The sequence below is a fragment of the Calonectris borealis genome, chromosome Z (assembly GCF_964195595.1).
Source record: "Calonectris borealis chromosome Z, bCalBor7.hap1.2, whole genome shotgun sequence".
Classification (NCBI taxonomy): Eukaryota; Metazoa; Chordata; class Aves; order Procellariiformes; family Procellariidae; genus Calonectris; species Calonectris borealis.
This window is the reverse complement of record NC_134352.1, coordinates 33881963-33905172: the sequence shown is the minus strand read 5'-3', so window position 1 is coordinate 33905172 and position 23210 is coordinate 33881963. Positions and strand designations below refer to the sequence as shown.

Sequence of the window (23210 nt, the reverse complement as noted above, 5' to 3'; positions counted from 1 at the left end):
TAAGATCTGGTGAAGGATATTTTTCATTAAAACGTAAATGGTTTCCTATCCAACTCACTTTCTTTCTCATTTAAATAAAAGCTATCACTAACCACACTTGAAGTGAAGTGCTGGTGGTAAGTGCAGACCGAATTTATGCTGCAGGGACAGTAAACGAAAGCCAAGATGCTGGGGTCTTGCTATTAAAAGGTAAGAAGCATGTTCTGAGCCCCTCCTGTTCTGTAAACAACCTGTGAATCCAGAAATCGGAATTTTTCAAGGTCTGAAAAGATGTAGGGGGACACATTTTGTTTTGTGGCTGATTTGAAAACTGAAAATTCAGGAGGAAAAGGGTAAACGTGGTGGCGTATCTTTAGTTAAAGTACATAGAACTTGGCTAACTGCGATTGTCAGCATCAAGAGGGTGGGTGACCCCAAGAACGTGACATTCAGACATCACAGGGCTAAAGATGTTGAAGAGTTATGAACATACTGCATTTGACTGATGAATTGTGCACCAGAGCAGACTAGACAAGACACAGTTTGCACCAGATACTGCAATAGCCTAGTTTTCATGGAAGAAGGTTGTTGGAAGGGAAGGACGAGAAACCCTTAGTTCAATTTACAGGGAACTTACTTTTTCCCTGCTGATCTAACTTCAACCAAACCAAAAGCATTAGCAAGCACATGGCCTAGCCTTGCTGAAATCAGTGGGATTAGTCTTAGATATGAACTTAGGCACATATTTAAATACACAATGGTACAGGCGGGGCATGGACCTACCCTGGCTCCAGAGCTCCCATCTGCAGCATCTGCAACAGGACTGACTCTGTCTGACAAGGAATGCTGGGCATGGAGTTAATAACACTCCATTAAAAAGTTTGGCCAGGACCCTTTCAGCCCCGACTTGAACAATGCCGAGTGAAAAGCTGAAAATTGGTTACCAAAACAGAAAATCTGACAAGACCACTAACATACTCTGCTTAGTTTCCCAAGCCCTTATAGATGTTATCTGCATGGGCAGATAAGTCACAGATGCAATCTGTGTTTTCTCATAGTATGTATTTTCTTAATAGAGAGAAAACTTGTAATAAGGATTAGAAACACGAGATTCCCCCCAGTGTCTTCACAAAAGCCCCATTCTGCTTCTGCTGGCATGCCTGCATGGCTCTACAGGAATGTGCTGTAGACTCAACAGCTGACCTTGCTTGGTGGAACTGGTGGGACATGTTGCAGTGCCAAGGGAAAAAAGAAAAAAAGAAGAAAAAAAAAAAAAAAAAAAGAGCTCCACTGACCTCTCTCTTCAGTCTTGGGACTTAACTCTTCTTCTTTTTCTTCTTCATCACTACTGGAGCTCTCTGTTTTCCCCTTCATTTGTTCCAACTGGTCCAAGTTAACCCGTCCAACCAGCTCAAAATTACGACTCACCTTTGAAAGAAACACTTTTGTCAGCAATTAGCACAAACACCAGCTAATCAGAAAAATCATCACATATGCAAACCAAAATCGAGTACACCCCAAAGCCTGCTCAGCTAGAGGTGACATGCAGTCACCTAATCAAATTAACACTCATTTCTTTTCAACAATAGTGGTTCTTCTTTTGCTGTTTATTCTGCATTTCTCATTTTTGGTTTTCAAAAATTAATGACATTCAGTAAAACCCCCTGCATTTCTTCCTGGTTTTGATGTATTAAAACAAAAAAAAATCCAAGAAATGCAAAACACTTTAAGTTGTATCCTCTTTTTATGGGACCATTCAACCGCTGTGATCAAACACTACTATTGCACATCCACACTGAAGGAAAATTCTTTCTGACTGGCTCATTCAGCTTCACTCACAAAAGGATCAGTCTTTTACTAAGCACATGGCTGCTGTGTGCCACATACACTTTCACTCATTAATAACAGATTAATTTTCATTACGAAGGGCTGCAAAGTGCTTTGCAAACCGATACACAAACTATAATGGGAACACTTCAGCCAGCAGTCAAATTCAGCTAACCCTAGGGTGAAAATGCTCACAGCAGCAGTATGAAAAGAGCAGCTTAGGGTGCAGAAGTCAGGAACTCCACCACATGCAACAGAAACAGCAGAGGAGCAGTCCAGATTTACAGTAGAGGCAGAGAGCATGGAGCATGACCAGGACACTAGGGCTAACACTTGTTAGATGACAAGCGCCCTCTGAGCTCATTGATTACTGCTGGGAAGGATTTTGGATTCATCTTTCATGCAAAGAGACAGCCCTCCGGCAGCACAGGCACTAAGCCACATAGGCAGAGAGGATGGAGACGGAGGAATGAGCGCAGTACAACACCTCCTGCAAGATGCTGAATGAAATATCAACACCCACTGACTATTTTTTATCCCTCTGTGGGAAAGGGAATGTGAATGAACTTAAGGAGTATGTGAATTAGACTGTAGTATATCTCCAAATAGCAAACTATCCTAAATGCGGTGGTATGCAGATTCCTAGCACTACTCCGTACAGACAGCTGTGATGAGAGTCTCTGACTTAACACGTTACCCACTGAGATTTAGACAATCAAGACCACATGCAAGGCACTTAATTCAACTCAGCTCATGCACAGGAACTCTTTAAGGTGCAATATATCACTTGGGTATCTGAGTCCAGAACTTGGACACAAATTAGTGAGAGAGAAATTACCAAAGAGAAATGGGGAAAAGATACCCTAAACCATTGGCACCATCACTGTAGGTACGAATTGGAAGGGAGAGCTAAATAAGGAAATAATCTTCCCAGCCTGATGCACTGTGTGAAAAGAATGAGGAATAGTGCCCCTGGATACGGCAGGCACCTCGCTGTGGTGACTAGGAGGCATGGAGCAGCTCATGTACCATGTGAATTGCAGAAGGCTCTCCAGAACTAATAAAGAAGAGGGCAGATAAGCATAGCAGGCCAACATAAGTTTACAGACCTTGTTTTTATAAGACAGCCAAATATTTTTTAAGCATGAAAAGTTTTGCTGGGACTTCTGCTGCTAATACTGTCAATATTAATGTATTTGGCTGTAAGGGAAGTGTCTTTCAGTCAATGAAGTAAGATTGAGTTTTTAGTGAGGACCTGGGCAGCTCAGCTCCAACAGGTGGAGGCATATAGCTGCCTCCCCTGGAAATGTGACAAGAAAGCACTCTAACAAATACTCCAAAACACATCTCAGTTCTAGAACTTAAAGTGTCTCTCAGCTACGCAGCTCACAACTACAGAAATTCAAAGCTAACAGTCTGTGGAAAGCCTCTAATGACTTCTCAAAGACTGGATCAGGTCTGCACTCAGCCACTCCACAAAAACTCCAAAGCAGTCTTAACTTAGGACCTGGTTATACTTGCTGTTTATCTTTCCCTTGTTAAATGTAAATGGAGAGGTATTACCCTTTTTGTTATTAAAATATGCATGGCATGTCACGCTGCTGAAGTTGCCAGAGCAATCTTATGTTTGGAATCTCCTGCCTTTTAGAGAGGCTGAATCACACAGCTTTAATATTGTTTCACAACCCTTTTCTTTCCCCTCTTTAAATAAACGTAGCATACACAAGTGCCTTTTCCAGATAATCATACTCTGCATACAACAGTCTGCCAATTCTGATCGATCTGAACAGCTTTAGAAACCCTCAATTTTTATTTTCTAAATAAAAAAAGAAATAGTAGAAAACAGAGGAAGTGAAGCCCAACATAGGATTAGTTTCCAGACTTGGGGAGGGAGAGAAAAAGAAACCAACAACAATTTGGCTACTCAGAGTTGACATGCAAGTAAACTAATACAGCATTTGCAAAGAGTAGATTGCTACAAATTAAAACTATTTGGATGTTACCTTGTGCTCATCTCGAAGGTGAGCGTCCAGCTCCTCTGTGTGTTTGGTCTCATAGTAGCAGAGTTGGCATTTGTAAGGTTTCAGTTCATTGTGCTTCTCTATGTGCTGCTGCAAGCTCTCATCACTGGAGCAGGTAAAGGTACACTTATCACAGCGGAAAACAACTCCCTGCAAGTACTTTGACAGTTTGGAACGGCAGACTTCAATGGGAACGACCCGTTCTTCTGTAGGGACAGGACAACATTCACTTAACAAATTTTATGAAATACCAGGCCCAGTTTGGGCACTACCACCCACAGAAGGAATAGGATCTGCTGTATGGGTAGGCAGTCTGTCTAGAAAGGAATGGGAGCTAAGCTGGACCAACACAAAAAACACAAGACAACAATTCTTCCTGCAACGACAGCGTTAATCATCCAAGGCTACAAAGGCAGGTGTCCTCACAAATGTAACTGCTTGGATGATGAGGATGGGAATGGAGGTTTTGGGGCAAATGAGACTCCATCTGTGAGTCAGAGTAGCAGAGCCTGGGATTACAGAACCAGCCATAAATCAGCCAGACCAAAAGTCCATTTTGGTTCAGTACTTGACAGCAGCCAGCAATGGCTGCTAGAAATGTAATAGACAGGGAAGCTGCAGGGTGCTTCCCAATGCATCACCCTGCTGATCTATAAAAATCGGAGCTGGTATCCTCACCATCACATCTTACGCTACTCTCTGGGGACTGACAGGGTAAGCAAGGCAGCACCTTTTCCTGGAAGAGGCTGTGCAGTTCAGCCAGGGGCAGAAACTTCCCAAGACACCGACAGCTTTCAGAAAGCTCAGATTCAAAATCTGCACGCATGTCATGTCACACTTCCCACAGTTCAGATCACGGATACAGGCATGTACTGAAAATGCTCTTGCTGAGTTTTTAAACTCTCCACTTCTCAAACAAAGCACTGATGTTTAACAGAGCAGCACTTAATTTCAATCATTTGACAAAGCCAAAATCTGATGTGCAAAACACTCATACACTGTGGTTCCCTGAGCTGTGCACACAAGGGAAACCCCAAATTTGACCCTTCAGCTGAGGGTCACCAGAAGATCCTCATCACGGGCTTTTGTTACTCAACTGGCCTTTTGAACTAGAACACTGAAATTTAGTACTGTTACTCCTTATGAACCTCAGATTAAAGGAGATGGATATCTGAGCTAATTGGCCCTTTTCTTCAATGAGGAGGGTCATCAAACACAACTACAGAAATACCCCTCAGGGTTTCTGGAAGGTGGCAAAAGCTCCACTGTTCATTCAATTTTGGCCAATCCACATGCCACCACTGCTCACAAGACTTCTTCTACAGCCCAGCAAATATTCCATCCTGCTCAGCTTCTCCCTAAACACAAAAGTTATCCTATCTCATAACTTCCTCTTTGGCCACTTCAAAAAGTGGAAGTTTTCCTCCCCAAAGCTATGCCTTAAAAAAAACCAAACCTGTAGACTTGTCATTCTTTTCTACACCATAACAGCTTCTCTAGCTATGAAGACACCAAGTTGTGGCCATTCAGGGTGGAAAAAGGGGAGAATAGGGTCTAAGAGACAACAGAATTTAAAGCTGTTGGGGGGTCATACGAAGACTTTTTACAAGGTTGTCGCAGCTGTGTGCTTTTGAACTCACTGAAGTAAGTGACACAGCTGGTTTCAAAAGTGAAAAAATGAAATTAATTTTTCAAAAAGAGAGATACTAATTAAAATATCTGAAAATTCACTTTTCCTCTAGCACCTGGCACAGATTAAAAAAGCTAAAACATAGGATGGTATAAAACTTTTTATCTACCAGTCTGGAGTAATGCAGCATTCCCTAATTCACATTAGCAAAACCTACTATCTCACAATCACATACACGCTCCCAAAATCAAAGGCAGCACAATAACACAAGAAAAGCAAAATAAGCATAAACATCAATTCCAGCCTGAAGGATATCACTTTCAGGGGATGATTTAAAACTTTTACATGATGTATTCATGTCAGTGAGCTTCCTCCAAGCAATGATTTTGGAACTTGCAGGGTTATTTGGATCCAGAACCTTACATTTTGTAAGGTGATGCTCTCATCTCCAGCTTGCCCCTATAAAGCTCTGTTTATTTAATTACTCATTTAGAATGCACTTATCATATCTGGGAAACTGACAAAATTACAGCAAACCATAAAGTCCCATACACAAATTGAAATAGGTAGCTTCTTTATTCCTGTGCAGACTTCTTCAAAGTTCAGCAGTGTCTAAACAAAGACTACTGTATACGCCTCACAAAAAGATGTCCTGAATTGTGGAACAATTTAGCAAGAGGTGTAATTAAAAAACAACAAGATAAACACCTAAAAAGCATCATCTTGGTTTAAGAAATCCAATCCACCATTAGACTGAAATATTCAGGCTAACTGTAATGCAGATCAGAGATTAAATTGAAAGGCCATTAATGCACTAGGTATTTGCAGTACAGTAACTCAAAGCAGACATACATTTTTTTGTTCAAGGCATGACTCTATCAGCCCTTAGTTGTAAGGAAAAATCTTTATTCAGCAACACACCACAGCATATACAAGTTATTTCCTTCCCTTAACATATACCAAGTACAAACAAAACAGTCCTACTATCTAGACACAGACCAATTATTCGGTCATGTTGGGTGTTTGAAAATATGCGTTTTGCAAATCCAAGCTACAGTCACAGACCATGTAGCATTTGCATTCCAGTAGCCAAAAGCAAGCATAGCACAAGGGTTCTACAGGTATCAATGAAGCCGTGTGTACAAGGGATAATGCCAGAAACAACCACGTGCAAGGAATCAGGACATGTAGCAATGAAACCTTTGGGGCAATAGATGAATTTGAAAATTTGATTTTTTTATCTTAAAGTTACTATTCAAGAGAAATGGGTGTGATTTCTATTAAATGGAAGAACAAAATCACTATTTGTACCAGGAAGAGAATAAATGATCGCGAAAAGAAGAAAAAATGACGCCCCAAGGATTTTAAAGTAGACTCAATAATGATCTGCATAAGTTGTGTTCAGCCCTGGAAAATACCAGTGTGTTTCAAAATGTGTGATGGGAATGCTACTGGAAGGGATAATGAAAACTATTTGCATTGTCCAGACTAAATTACATTAAAAGCCAGCACCTCTGCTGGTCACGGAGCAAGTGTTCACTGTCTCTCCTGTGTCTCCTCTCCCCAGGCTTGCCTGTCACAAAGGCCAGGAAGAACTCAAGAGCCAAGCTTCTTCACTTCACCTACCTGCATAGCTATGTCAGTCCCCTGCTACAGGCCACCTGTAATGAGTCTGTGCTCCATCTGTACCCGCAGAAGGGATCGTGAACTGCTTTTACACTGATGAGGAATAGGTGATACATGGAAAAAGGTTCTTGGAAGCTTCCTGTTTGCCCTCATTCTTAATGGGAAGCAAACTCCTTGCCTAATATTTTCTCACTAGGCATTCAGTCTTCTAGCTGATAATGCTTTAGCCCTGTAAAACTCAGCTTCTGTAGCCACTCATTAAGAGGCAAATATACTCTCTTTTCAAGCACATGCTGTTTCACCACGGATTAGGGGTGCAGCAACTTGGAAGTAATGTAATGTAACAGTCACACATCTGTAAACACAGGAGGAACTTTAACTATGAATGGATCAAATCCTTCACTCTTTATTTTACACACTGCACCACTCCATCTACCTCAAAACTAATTTTCCTGGACCACAGCTCAGGGCTATGCCCTTGTTTTACCAATGCAATGGCTATAAAAAAGGAAGGCTATCTCAGACTATATTCACCACCTCTCAGTCTCTCTTTCAATGCATGTTAAATCTTGTCAAAATTGTCTGCTTCAGCTGCCACACAATTAAACACAACGGTAGAGGTTTTTTTAGCAGGATATATGCACCAGAAAGAACTTTAAGGAAGGACCCTGCTTCCTTTATTACCTGGATGCTTGATGCCAGAGAAAACCCTTGTCCTTCCCTCGGTGGCATCTGAGATTCTTTATCAGCTATAATCCCATATGCATTAAAACTTCTTTTACTCTGTTTTACCTCTCCCAGTGCTCTAGTGGGTATACCATTATGTCCTTTGCTATCAGCTTTGTTTCAGCAGCACAAAGGCTCGAGGTTGGTTTGTGCAACTGAAGCAACAGCCCTACAAAAGAACAGATCCACAGTGTCACTTACCCAGAAGATAACCACCTCCTTGCAATTGGTCAGAAACAGCTCTGTACAGGCAGTACAGCTGCTTGAGCCCATGAAGTGCTCTTCCACTTCTGCAACTGGACATTCCCAGTGTCAAGTCTATGCATGATGGAAAATACCCTAACTAAGCCCATACAGTTCTCCCTCAGCCTGTCTATCTGTATTTTAAAGCACTGGAGCCCTGGCACAGCCACAAAACAGAGCACACTGTTCAGCAGCACTTGGAACTGCACGGTCCCCTGCACAGGGGTTAACTAAGCCCTCCTCTCGTCTAACATGAGCTAATTCTGGAGTATGCCCTGAAGCTGGGCAAAACCCAACACAGCAACACCTTCAAAGACAGGAATTAAAAGCTAAAGCATCTGCCAAACTCTTACAACCAAGTAAGGCAGCTTTGTAATGTGCTTTCTGAATCACTGACAGGTCATTTTTCCCAGATGTTCCCTCAGAATAGCCCTGCTAGCAGACAGAAATTTGTATGAACTCTGCCAACCTCACTGCTTTGGTACAAGAAGGACTTTAAGCTACTGAAAAGTGGTATGTTACAAGGAATTACGATAGCGCTTGTCACACCAGGATCTCCTCCAGGAAAAAGATGGCATGCAAAACTTGTGTTTGCTCACCACCAATACCCTACTGTGAAACTCTGCCCAACCTGCAAGCAGGCAGAGTGCCATCCCAACACATGGGTTTGGATTTCGGCAGCCAACAGACCATCTACAAGCATCAAGTGTGATAGCTATGGGCAGGAATCCCAGCCCAGAGAGCCCAAACAGCTGTCTCTTCTGAGCTAGCGAGCCCACAGTTAATAGAATATAGAAACCCCTAATCCCACTTTTAGATGGCTTAAAAAACAGAAGGAAGAGGTGGAGATAGAAAAGGAGTCTTAAGGAAAAACAAAAATATGATAATTCTTGTTTTGATCCTAAGAATGCTGAAGAGAAAAAATTCAAGCAAGTAATCAAGGGATATTTTGGGGCCTCTGTGGTTAGTTGATACACCTTGTCAGAGAGTTTATGATAGCAAGGCCTTTATGATAACAAGGACATAAGCAGGAAACAACTCTGGCCTAGATCAGAGCTGTAAATTAGGGCAACTCTTGCTAAACAGGTGTTTGATGACTGTTAACCTCTCGAGAGGAAAAGCTTAAAAACAATTTTAAATCTGCCCTGTTTCAGCACTGGCTAACTTTGAATTTTACAGAAAATAAGTACGATGCATCATTTAGAAATGAAACAAAAGATACTGAAGGGCTGATGACTTATTCAACATACTTGTCCTCATGTACAGAGAGGGGAAAATGTAATGAAACCAGTCTGAAAGACAAGGGCGTTGTTCAGCATTCCCCTCATCAGATACAGACACATACAGGGATATTGTTACCTCTGTGCAGAACTATATGGTCAATCATGTTGCGTTTATATTTGGTGTGATATAGGCAAAGAGGACAGCGAAGGTCTTTGGGTCCTTCTTCAGGAACTGCCGAATGCCCAGCTTCCACGTGCATAGTAAAAGCAGATCTGTGAAACAGGAGGGAGAGATGGAAGCAGTCAGAAGAGGTGTGCAGGGAACGATGAAGTGTCACAGCTCTATAAGGGACGTGTCGTGTAAAATGGTACAGATACCACTCAGCCTTGTCTTCACAGTGCCACATGGCATTTCAACGGGGCTACCCACATGAGTAACACATGAGCAGAGGTATTTGCAGGCTTGTATCCTCAAGTAACAAACACTCATTCTAACAAGATATTCTTTTGCATGGGTTGCTCTATAGTCACATTGCTACAGTTAAGATAGCAAAAGAATTCCCATCTTTCATGCTCATTATTTGTCTTCAGGCTGAAATATTCAGTGTACTTCCTCTGGCAAATACTAAATTTTTAACAAGTTCCACAAAATCTATCAACTGTTCTGGACTTGCAGAGGTGAGGACAGACTTATTTCTGGAGACAGATAACATCCTTAATCACCTCTGTCTTTGTAGGACAAGCCCAAAACCAGCTAAAATGTTTAGATTCAGGATACAAAACAGACTTGCGTTCACAGTGAGTTTGGCACTGAGTAGTTAAGTTTTAAAGCATCAGCTATAAGGATCTGAAAACCCAAGACTAAGAATACTCTATTTATTAATGTGGAGGAATGAATGAATACTCCACAGTACTTTTGAACAAAAAATTTCATGCTGACATTACGCTGGCTGCATACTTAAAAGCTGCAAGAGAGATGCATTCAGAGGAAATTAACTGTACACCTATCTAACCACAAGCGCAACTACTGAAATGAGAGGTGTCTGTAAACTTGGGGCACTTGGTCATTTTCTCCTGAAGCAGTGGTAAAGCTTGCAAAAGCTAAGGAGCTTGCCACACTGAACTAGAGTTAGAAGTCTCTTTGAAGTTCTTCAAGACTGTTAGCTTGAACACAAAGCAACTTACTAACACAACTGGCTTTGGGCCCGATCCAGCGATCACTGAATTCTACAAGTGTATTTCTATCAACTTCAGTGAGTGCTTTCATGCATTTAAGTTTCTATGGTGAGTTGAAGAGGGGATTGGTATGGGGTTCTTTTGCCCCCTCCCCCCCTTTTTTCAAAGACAGAAAACATGCAGTGCTTCTGAAAGAAGCAAGACTTAATCCTTGAATGTTTGAGACACCACATGAAAGAACACTACTCCCTTATGCAACTATGAACGTGTTTAAATGCTGCTTGATTGAAGCTTATTTCATTTCATCCAGGTAGAAGAAAATGGCACTCTCAAGAAATGAACAGATTGAACGGATCTGGCAATTCCTGGTAATCTTTAAGACAGATAGCAATTAGGATATAAAGCACAAGCAGCAAATTTTACCAGAGAGGTGGCAAGGGGCTGAAGCAACAGAGGCTAGAGTAACTAGAAGTTGCTCTTGTGTGGATTCTCTCAGGTTTGTGCTCAACATTTTCTTCAACAGAACTCCTCTCCTTTATCCAGTCATACTGCTTACTGTCACCAGTCTCCTAAGAACTTAACAAGTTTGAGACCTCAAATGTCAGCTGAGGGTATTATGCTCGAGTGTCCAGCATATCAGGAGGAAATGATGAACAGCACAGGCGCATAGGCCTTTTTTTTCCTTACGGAACAGCAGCTAAAAAAACACACACATGCAAACACACACAGCACCGAGTTTTTAAATTTTGCACATCTAATTGGGTTTTCTGGTATGTCTCTATATGCTATCAGATATACTAGAGAATGCTTTGCATTTCAGCTAGATAGATGGTGAAAGAAATAAAATTACATGAGAGGTTTCTTCAGAAAGGTGGTATAAATTCTTCTGTCTCCCTAGGACACTTGATTGTCCCATGCTTCATGCTGGCTGCACCAGGAAATGACCTTATTTTTGCAGAGAAGATTTTCACACTTAACGATAAGGATAGCCCTCTAATTGCCTATGCTGAGGGAAAAGTACTACCTGTACCATTTCCTCCAGCAAGTAAAACCTACTGCAAGTACTTACTGTGCTTTCGTCTGTAGCAGATGGTACTGGCTGTTGTAGGAGAGAGGAAAATGGATTACATGGATGCTGCTGTGATCTGGCATGGCATTTCCTATGTTCCTCTCCCTGGTCAGCAGCAGCCATGTTTCTGTTAGATACAGCCAGCTCTCAAAGATCTCAGAAGTTTTTTCAAGTGCTAAAAAACCCCTTATGAGTTCATTTTATCTGTTTTGCACAGTACTTACTTAAAGCCTGTATAAAAGGAACAATCTTTGCACTTGAAGAGTTTTTTCCCTCCATGCTTGTCACGGTAGTGACGCCGAATGCTCTGTATGTAACCCGAGGAGAATTCACAAAATTCACAGTTAAGGATGGCTTCCGTTTTTTCCACTCCTGCAGCACTCCCGGAAAGTGGGATTGGGCTGATGTTGTTGTTCCTGGCCAAAGCTGCAGACTGGTAGTGGTTCAACTGCTGCTGAACGTCAGGAGGCTCAGAGTATGAAGAGTCTGTAGACAAACAGAGGGAAGTTGTTATTCCAGGTGGATCAACAAATCTAAAAAGGTTTGAGGCCTGCTCCAGCACCTATTGGCTTTTAGAGGGGTTTGATCAAGATGTTTGTTATGAAATCCGCCGATAGCTGTCTGAAGGGATTAAGAAAAAGAGGTGTAGCGCTTCTTAATTTAATCTAATGTGTGTTCTACAATTTAAAAGGTGATCAGTATAAATTATGCTTTTTAGATCTGATTTGGGGAGGAAAGGAGTGACAGATTTAAATTAAAAGTAGTTTAAAAAGAAGTCTGGTTTTAAGACACTTTTAATTTGTGAAGGTAAAGCTCGTTATGTGTTTGGTGCATAAATCAGACCAGATCCTCTCAAATGTCTTATGCCAGTTTACACCAGATGAAGATCTGGCGCAGGATACATGTAAATAGCCTATCTAAAAGGAAAAAAATGAAAAAAGAAAGGAAAAATAAATGGATACTCTTCCCTACTCATTCATGGAATTATTTAAGAAACCCACATGAAAAGTTAACTTTAGCGAAATGATACAATTTTACTTTGTCACATTTGAAGCAGTCTTCACAAAAGCTAAATTCAAAAGCTAAATTCTCCTAGCTGATGATGTTTGAAATGAAGTCATCATTGGAGAAAAAGATATTTAATCATAAATTCCAGTAAAGCAAACTTCTAAATCACATTTCCTTAGAAGCTGCTAAGTTTCGCTATACTGAGAAAGAGATCTCTTTATATAGGTATGTCTGTAGAGACGCATCCCTTCTACAACCAACAACAGAACTCTGCCACACCATTTTAATGGCATGTGGAGAAACACAGTCTACAGACGTCTCAGTACTGAAACTGTAATACTTTAGTTGGACCCCCCAAAAAAGGAGGGGGGAGGGTGGTGTTGAACTTTTCCCAACACACTGCTTGAATGTGGAGGTTAGGAATTCATCTGCTTTGTCCTATATAACCCACAGCTGCCCATGAATGGCACAAACGAAAGCAGACGAATAAAGCACAGATGAATTTCAGTGTAACCTTCCTGAAAAGAACACAAAAGGCTCTTTTCTTAAGCTTTCTGGAAGAAGGAAAAAAAAAGCAAAGGCAGGCAGGGGGGGAAGTCAGGATACAAACTGTACCAGTCACCTCCTGCTTTGATGGGTACTTCATTTTCCAAAGCTTAATTCCCCGAGGCTGGATATGTAGGAATTCTCTAACAGACATACTTGTGGGAACTTAACACCATCCATTCTAACCAATTAGTACGGAGAAACAAAAGGCAAACAGACCTATACAGCACTCAGTGTGGGGACTTCTCCACCTGTCTTCAAAAGAGTAAAATGCTTGCTTTCTTTTCTAACTACCACAGAAGGGGGTTGTACATGCCCGAGAAACGAAAAACAAACTAACAACAACAACAAAAACCAAACACACAAACAAAACACAAGCAGGAGATAAATGTCTCTGGGCTCCCCTGGCTTCATCACCAGGTGTACAGCAAAGACAAAGGCAGAGACATGAAAGATTCTGGTAAAATGAATGAAATACTTTTTGCTTTTCTTATCCAAGCCTCATGAACTGAGGCTGGATTACAATGCAGCGTTTATCATCTCTTGTTTCTACCACTTCTACAGCAGGTTTGCTCACCATGAGGGCTCATAGTGATCTCCACCTGTTCAAATGTCAAGGCTTTCTTTTGTTTGAAACAGACTCCCCACTTCCTTTACTTTGGCACAGGACAAGCCTGAGGAGCTGCAAACCGCTGCAGAAGTCTCTTCTCCCTCAAAGGCAGCAACCATGGGCTCATGCTCTTTTGGAACAGGACCTTGAGGCCCAAAACGATGCATTGTTCAGAGCAGATTTGCTGACTTGCATATCTGCACCCCAGTGTCTGGACTACTGGGTTCAATGCTTCTAAAAGCTCAAAACACAGTTAGATTTCCTGAGAAGGATACGATAGCACTGGAAACAGTTCTTTTTGTATGTGTACTAGTCAAATTATTTGTGGAGTACTGATTAAAGTCTAGTTTGTAGCTTACTGTTCCCTTCCTCAGGAAGAAGGGATCAAAAATTTCCATCACATCATCAAGGTTCCTAGCCAAAACCTCAATGATATCCACTGCTAAGAAAGTTACAGGTTTAAAAACGATTATTTTCAGAACAAGGAAGTTTTGTTGTTGTTTGGAAGATCTACTATACTTCAGATGTTTTTACTTCCCCTATCATCTGGTGTCTATTATTCCAGCTTTGTAACTTTCAATCAAGTATTTACATACTTCTGTGGAATTTGGTATGTGAAAACTGCAAAAGTAGATAGCTACATGTCTATCCCCACAGGAGAAAAAAGTACACAAAGTAGCTTTCCTGGTCATCACGAATATTCAAAAGCAAATTCTAACTTTAATATTTGAATTCTTACTTTCTTTCAACCAGGATTCATGCTGGCCACCTTACAATTTTTAGTATATTGCTCCAGTACAATTAAGATAGTTATGGTATTTACAGGAAAAAAGCCATCTGAAGAGCTTATATGGAGTGTCTTACACTTAAACAATGGTAGCATGCATGTCCCTAGTTCTGCCTGTGTATTCTTCCCCTTTTCCCTTGCCAAATGCTTTCATTACTTTGCAATCCTTCTGGAGTGCAAGATTTAGCACTTCGTGAAGAAAAACACTCAGGATTAACACATGTGTATAGGGCTTCTGTTGGTTTCTGAGAATCAGCTTGCCAGACAGCTATCCTAGCATCCAGGTGCAACCCAGCTCCACCAGCAACACTTCAACACTTCTCACCAAGACAGAGTCCAAAGCCGACTAAAGGCCTGGGAGGTTTTCCACCCACTTCAGTGAACCACACTTTTTCATGCCCACTCCAAAACCAGTTAAGGCAGTGGAAAGATAGCAACTGCCTTGTGTTTGCTTCCAAACATGCATTTTAGCACACAGCACAGAATGAACTGCCAGCAAATAAGAAACAGATGATGGGGTTGAGGTTTTGTATTTTTTTATTTATTTTTCAAAAGCAGTACCTGAGAGAAGGACTAGGGAGGTAAATCCACAGCCAAGGAACAACAGCGCTGCCTTAAACTGTCAGAGCACTTCTACATGGGCACCTCCTCTATTCCTACTGGAAGAACGGGCTGATGTTCCAAACAGCTCTGCATGTACTTCAGCGCTGGGATGACTTAAGGTGTTGACCAAGTATTGTAAGACCCTTAGGATTCACAGAAGCCTCGAGCTGCTGCACACCAAATGGCTGGACACCTTTTGGTGGTGTTGCTGCAACAACAGGACGCCTGGATGTAAGACTGGAGAATGAAGGAGGAAGAGAGCAGAGCTTTTCCCTCAGAACTGACCAACAATTGAGCCATGGCTGTACACAAGTTCCACCTCAGTCTTTTTTCCTGCACCCCAAGCACAAAGGCTTGGGAGCACTCCAGGAAAGTGTTAACAACCTTGGCCTGGAGCAGGAAGAGGGTCTAGCCATCCACGTCTGAAAAAAGTAAAATGGCCTTAGAAGCCTACATCAAAGTCAGAAAGCAGAAGACAGACATTAAAATAAGCAAAGGGAGAAGTTAAGAGAATTTGTATTAAGTAATGCAAAACACAAAGGCAAGGAGAAAACATGAAGGGGAAGAAAATGAAGAAAAATGAATCATCAGGAAGTACCGATTACATGTTAAGGAAAAAAATGGCACTGTTTTCTTTGAGCAGCCTTGAGGCAGCACAAGAAAATAAAGCATGTTCATATATGCAATGCAAGGAAAGACAATGGACTACTTAGCCCTGACTGATTTAAAACAATCAAACAAACAAAAAAAGCCCACACCAAAACCACTGAGATCCATTTTTAAAAGTAATTTTATCCAAAATGAATGGAAGGACTTAACTGTGCAACTCCAAAAGCAAGGTAATAGCATGGGATGATCTGATGTAAAAGGAAGGACACCTACAGTCATGCCAAGAGGCAAAAATTAATAGTAATTGATGTAGTCAAAAATATAAGAACAGCAGCAATGATGCAAATCTCAATTTTGAGATTTCACATACGACGTCTACCTACAGACCTGCACAGGAAGAGTAACAAGGCTAGCAAGCACCTATGGATCTAAAATCCCTGCCAGCACCTATGGATCTAAAAGACCACAGAATCTACCCTCAGTATACAACAGCATTCTCATATCCAAATGCGGAAAAGACTAGTTGAAAGGAAAACAGTAGAAATTACTGTCCTCATGGTGCCCCATCAATACAGCCATATCTAAATTACTACTGCATGCTGGTAATAACACATAAGTCTCATGCACGGGGTGAAGAGAGACATCATTTCCAGAGTGCCTAAAACACTTAAATGCCTGGTAAGTGATGTTGCCACCCTGAAAACTTTATTCAGAGTACAGACAGAAAGACTGTCACAATCAGTCTGTCAACAATACTGGAAGTTACTACGTCATCCAAAAGAGCATTCACAGTCTCCACAACAATGCAATGCAATGCAATGCAGTGCAATCATGAAAATGCAGCTTGATACGCACCTGCATACCCTGGGATCATACACGGGGGATAAATATGCAATGAAAACCCACCACAGAAGCAAAATGAAAATCTAAGTTTTCATGGATTCTCTGCAGCGTATAACATGTTTCAGATACCTAAAAGAAGAAAAACTTGGGATCTTTTCAGAAGAAAAAAAAACCTAAAGATTCTGATCTGGATACATAAATTTACTCAGAAATTAAATGATGTTTAGTTATTTGTAGGTATTTTCAGAGCTATTCATGAACACATATGCAACAGCAAAACACACTAATACAAGACACCTAAACCAAACAACAAGAGACCAGAAATACACCTGGACGTGTCTAAGTAAGAGACACTGAGCAACAGTTGAGAAACCAGAGGAAAAAGTACCTAAGTACTGAAGTAGTAAAGGAAAGAAATCAAACCATCGCTTCATCCTTTTAGGGTGAACAGAACTAGACACATCTAATTCAAGCATTTGCATGCCTGTACAATGAGGGATAAGGATGGAGGGAGAAACACTCTTCAGGAAAAGCCACTGTTCGAGTACACTGGAAAGCGAGCTTATTGCATTTGCACACTACTCATAATTGAATAGCTCAATGACTAGAAGGAGACAATGGGAGATAAAAATTTTTTAGATTTTCCTGGTACATCCACACAGAAACATCAAGCAAAGTCAAAAGAGATCAGCATTTGTATGACAAATGAAACTAGGGAAGGGGATGTTTGGCTCCTGAGATAAGAGAAAAACAGAGAATGTATAAATAACAAGAAGTGCTTAAAAACGCTTTCGGAGGAAAAAAGGGAATGTAGTAACAATACAGGCCTAGGACACTATGGATCTGTGAGAAAAAGTCCTAAAGAGACTAAAAGGAAAATATTTGGAATGCTATTTAATTTTCTGTGAATTAATTCACATAAAGAGAAGATTTCTGTGAAGAATGACAGAAAAATTCCAAGGAATTAAGAAAAGCAGCAGACAAATGGTTTCCTCTGGATAGAAACATATTTGTGAAATCAAATCAAGATGCAATACTATACCAAAAAATACCAACAAACACAAAATATATGGCCAAAAGCACGGAGGATTGAACTAATAATAATTATTATTTTAAAAGGCATAAGATAAGGCTAAGAGTGGAACTTAGGAAATTTAGCAACATAATCCCTTTCTAAATTGAATGGGACTCAAAATTACCAGCTCACTGAGTGGTAAGATAGCATATAGTCATGAATGGCAACAGCTTGAAAAGTGGGAAGGTGGCAAAGCAGGGTGTCATAAAAAGATTGTCAAGACTACACACATTTGTTCACTTTATGCCATGCAGCACTGACCTGGAAGGAAGAATATGTGGGAGGGTGAAATGTTCTGGCAATAAATTAAGCTGAGGGGAGGGGAATATAGAAGAGATTAAGATTCAGAGGGATGCAACAAAACATTCATGAAGTGTTTTTTTCATACAGTAGAAGGAAGTTTTATTCATCGCATGTTTAGAAACAGAATATGAAGCTCCTCTACCTAAATTCTGATTTCTACGAAAGAGCCTTTACATTGCTAGGATGTTGTGAACAAGATGTAATAGAAACAAACTTTGTGTTCTTCTTCACACACTCTGAATGACAAAAGAAAAGAGTAATCAGAAAGGAAAGAAAATAAAGCCCTGGAATAAAATTGCCATTTAAAGGATTTACACAAAAAAAAACAAAAAAACCCAAAAAAACCAAAACCCAAACCAAAACAAAACCAAACCAAAAAAAAACAAACCACAAAACCCAAAAACCTTCTTGGAGGAATTTATTTCAGCATTATCTGTAAAGGCCAATTTTTGGATCATTTTGGACCAGCTTTTGTGAGAAAGATACTACATATGTGTCTAAGGCTGAGAAGAGGGTAACCAGAAAGACACATGGACTACGCAATCTTATTCAAAAGAGGTGAGAAACTATATCCATGTTTCTTTATAACTTTGAATTCCCTTTTGAGTTACGTGCACACCTATCTCTGAATGGAACTGAGACAGGATATATGCTATGCATATATCAATGTTGTGCTAATATCAAAATCATTTCAAAGGGACGTAAATTTAATCTAAGAAGAAAATAATAAATAATTTTATTATCTGAATTCCTTTACACAGAGAGTGTCTCATAGTGCTGCCTATTGAAGAATCTTGGAGTTTCATAGTTGAGATCAAGGAGAAAGTGGCTGTAATACTCTGTGTAAGATGATGCAATGGAAAACAGTAGGAATTGTGTAAGACATAGGAAGGAGTAACGTAATTGATGAAATAAGTTATACCATATTATTTCCATCAGAAGAAAAGGATCAGTCCAAGAGCTTCCCACGCCCTCCTGTTTCTGAGTATCCAACACTACCAGGAATTCCTAATTAGTATTAGCTTTCAAGACAGGCACAAGATGGTCATGAACACTGCCTGAATCATTACCCTGCTTTGCTAATGCTGTGATTTGGAAGGATCCGTTTTAGGGGTCAGGAAACACTTCATCATATAGCCATTTAATTTCTAGTTATCCCTTCTTTTCATCCATCCTCCCCACAACAAAATTTCTTTCCTGGCTTCAATTCAATTCCTGCAGTTCTTCAGGTGAGTTGGCCACTTACTAGCCACATCTAGGCTGCACAGAACCCTCTCATTATAAACTAGGCTCTTTCAGTAGCTGCTCTACCACTTGCGACCTTTGCAACACCAGTGCCAAGCCACTACAGCTTTCTAACCCCACCGGTTCCTTTGCCCATTGCAATTTTCACTTACAACACAGAGACAATGCATGGGGAGTGCATCATGTTTCCCTTGCTCTGGCATTCGTGTTATTTCACCTCTGTTTATCCACTGCCTTCTGTTTAAAGAATGTTGCAGGCTGAGAATCTGCTGCCACTGGCTTCTTCTGGGTGAACAGTTCAAACTGATGGTCGTGTTTCAAGCCTATATTCTTATTATTTGTTATTCCAGGAATAAAATTCCATTGTCTAAATATAGGCTGGCACTTAAAACCAAGACTTCTGCTACGTGTCAAATATTTAGATCTCCATGTGCTTACCTATTTCCATAAAATGCATAAATAAAAAGTTGCCTAGCTATTCCTTATTCCGTTGAGCTAAACCCAAACCTCATAAATGGAAGTGCACTTATAGAAGAGGAAAACAAACAGATCTGGAAATAGCTTTAGCAAGATGCTGATTTAACCAATCTGCTAAAAGGACTTACTGGTAACAGGTTCTTCTCTGAATTTTCAAAGATTTCCTACTTCGATTGATTCTTCACTCAGACAATAATCTATCAAGCAATTTTTTTTTGGCACCGGTAACCAAACCATCCTCATGCTACTATGCTCCATGATTTCCTTCTCATTTTTAAGGGCAATTCATGAGATGTTTTTCAGGAGCATGCCACATTTCCTTCTCTGTTGCTGTGGCCGTTTAAGTATTTCTATTAATACAAACACACAGTCACAAACACACACGCTGCTGTCACCTAAATGGTCACTTGCCTCTAAGGCTGAAATGAAGAGGGTAAAGAAATCCAGCTTTATCAAATGCTACATTTTTGCACTCTGCTTTAAAACTGGCCCCAAAATTACAGTGACAATATATGGAGGATCCATTCTAATCACAGAGCTCAGGAACTTGTACTTTGTTCTGGAGACTTCCAGCATATACCTTGACATTATTATTATTATTGCCAACAGAAAGACCTCATCTCTGTCACCAGCTCTGAGCTTAGATCACTTTGGGCAGTATTTTCAAGCATTGGTACCGAAATGTGGTAACAATGTCCCTTAAAGAAGAAATAAAACCAGCTACTTAAACGTCAAACTTTGGGCCATCAACTATGAAGATGACATACATTCATTTCAAAAGAGCTAAAATGAGCAAAGGACTTTTACCTCTCCATCAAGCACCAAATCCCTCTAGCAGGTTTTAGATCAATATAAAGTAACTGGAATCTCAGGGGACAGGGAGAATATCAGTTAGCTTACACAAGAAGGCTACTAACATGTGGGAACAATACCCTGCAGAAATGCTCTCTTGCACAGCATTGGTCAAGTCGTACCACGTATCCCTTTATAGCAATAGCATCCTTTTTACTCTGTATAGAGTGATCACAAATTCCAGCGACGGCAGTAGTACGTGACAGCTAAGAAAGCATCACCTACCACTTTGTTCCCTATCCTGAACATAAAAATCAGAGCCAAAAGAAAGCAAAAACCTCAGGAAAAAAAAACAACAGGAGTCTAGATATGCTTCTTTCTTTCCACCGTGAGTTCAGTCAGGTCATTTCTGTCTGCCCAGAAGGAATCCAGAAGATGTTTCTTCCTTCATTTATTACTTGATCCACCCAAACAACTTATCTTCTCTCTATCCTAGGCAAGTCTTTCAGTATCACATCAATCCCATCACAGCAGGCTGGCCAAATCCATACAAAGACTGACAGCAACCTTCTCCCAGCTGCATGAGTTCCTGTCTCCATCCTGTTGAATCTCAATTTTGCCTTTACCCATTCAGTTCAAGCACAAAAAGCTCAGGACCAGAAAAAAGCACAATGAACAGCAAGTTGACACCCCGCTGAGCACAGCCAATGACAGAATAAACATCTCCCTCTGTTCCACTAGCCACAAAACTGTTCTCAACATGCTGTAGGAAAAGGCCAAAAGCCAAACAGCTATACACCAGTGGAAGAGAGCTGCAGAGAACAAGGTCACTCCCAGTGCCTCATGTCCTTGAAACAGTGAGGAGTTTGTTCAGTAAACTTGGAGGTGAACAAACCCTGCACTTGTTCCACCAGTCTCTGCCAGTCTGATGCAGGAGAAAAGTTCCCATCTGATCCAACATCTGATAATTAGTTTAATGTTGACCACAATAAGTAAGACACACCAACAAGTACCGGAGAGTTTTAACAAGCACTGGCAGGCAGTATGACCATGGGCAGCACCTCTGGGAAGGAAAGATAGACAAAGTCTGAGGGGAAAGTAGAAACTTGCTCTAGGGTAGAGAAAGATGCATTGTGGCTAGGGAAAAAAAAGCAGCCTGCAAGGAAGAAGAGTTAATCTGGTACTTCAGACTGAGCATGCAGCATCACTCCTACGGGGCACAAAGGCAGGGAAACAGGCAGAACACGTAGACAGCTCTTTGCAACCTGACGGTAACTACAAAAGCAGAGGCAACTTCTGTTCTGCAGTACGCACATCACCATCTTGCACCCTTAACATGGATGCTATCCTTCCAACTCACCTTGCAATTAAAGCAATTAGGTATTGAAGCTTTGCCTGAATTTGCCCTGTAGTCACTACTGGCTCTCTGCCTCCCCAGTCAAACAAAAGTGAAATAGAAGGGTCTCAAACTTCAAAAGAGTGGGGTCAACCCCCCCCCCCCCAAAAAAAAAAAAGGGGAAAACCAACCAAACTAAATACAAAGAAAAGGCTATTCTGCTCCAATACAAGGTTTCCAGGCCATGAGGACTCTGACCGTTGTGGTCTTTCCCAAACAGCAGCAGCCATAAACACTAAGAGAGGGTAGCAACAATGAGAGAGGAACAGCACCAAAGGTGAAGAGGATGGTCTCAGGAACTTTCTGTCCTGATTGGAAGATTAGAAAAATATCTGTTATCAAGAGCAACAGTGCACGCAAATAGAAATAAACAAGTCAGCCACAAACTATGGTATAGATTAAAAAAAAAAAAAAAAATCAGGGGTACTATGTCTGAGCATATGGAAAGCTTGTCTCTCTTCTGAAAGGTGGAAGGAAGAGGGAGATATGCAGCTCTAGGGCTGAGTGGATCACTGTAACAATGCCTCGCTGGCACCAGCTGAGAGAATTTTGTTGAAAAGGCTCCTTGCTTCCCACTGTTCTCCTCTTGCTCTGGTAGTACATGAAATTGCTTTAGCAAACCTGATAAAGGCCCTCTGCATCCCTCAGGATTTCATCTGTCAAGCAACACAGAAGATACACATCCTGATTATGCATTATCCACTTTGAAAAAGTGTACAGAAATGGGAAGGGATTTACAGTTCTTAAACAACAGTCCCAGAAACAGGACTTAGTCAAGCAGTTTTGTGCCCAGCCTAGCTCTGGCAAGGCAAGCAGATGTATTTATATTTCAGTTTCTAGATGAGGCAAAGTTCTTTTCCACTGGCAAAGGCTAAAGTTCAGAAAAAGCTGGAACAGGGCATTGGGTGTTTCACTTAGCAGTTTTCAAGGCATTTGCTGCTGCACGTAATTAAATTTAATGAAGATGTTGACATACCATGTACTGGGAAACTCAAAAAAAATCTTCTAGTTCTGACCATGCATGTATTTTGTGATATGTGCTGGTATTAATGATAGATCCCCGTTTGGTCTGCACAACAGTGAAAAGCATGATGATCAGCTTCAAGGACACACACAAAGTGTGTTGCTTTCTACATTTCAAGAACTGGTTACCACTAAAAAGGAATGATCTTGTACAATAGCACCATGAATGAGAAGACATTAAAGTCACATCCAGGTCTGCCTAGTCTATCACTTGCACCTTACTGTTTTATTTTGACAATTCAATATTCTTAATCAGTACAATTAAAAAACTATCATTTTAAATTACTGCACACACTCATGATACAGACAAATTTATGAGGCTCCAAATCTGCCAGCCATATGAATAAAGAGTAGTACTTTGCTCTACAATGCA

At 40.8% G+C, this 23210-nt stretch overlaps 1 protein-coding gene across 7 annotated transcripts in view; it reads right to left on the bottom strand.

Annotated features, from left to right (window-relative positions):
• Positions 1-23210, bottom strand: part of ZNF462 (zinc finger protein 462) — a 93691-nt gene that overhangs the window by 7514 nt on the left and 62967 nt on the right. For all 7 annotated transcript variants that reach the window (XM_075137482.1, XM_075137479.1, XM_075137476.1 and 4 more), the window contains 4 exons: positions 11745-12006; positions 9412-9548; positions 3810-4033; positions 1275-1407 (listed from right to left, as the gene is read on the bottom strand). In XM_075137482.1, the coding sequence (XP_074993583.1) occupies positions 1275-1407; positions 3810-4033; positions 9412-9548; positions 11745-12006 (756 nt within the window). The remainder of the gene's footprint in view (positions 1-1274; positions 1408-3809; positions 4034-9411; positions 9549-11744; positions 12007-23210) is intronic.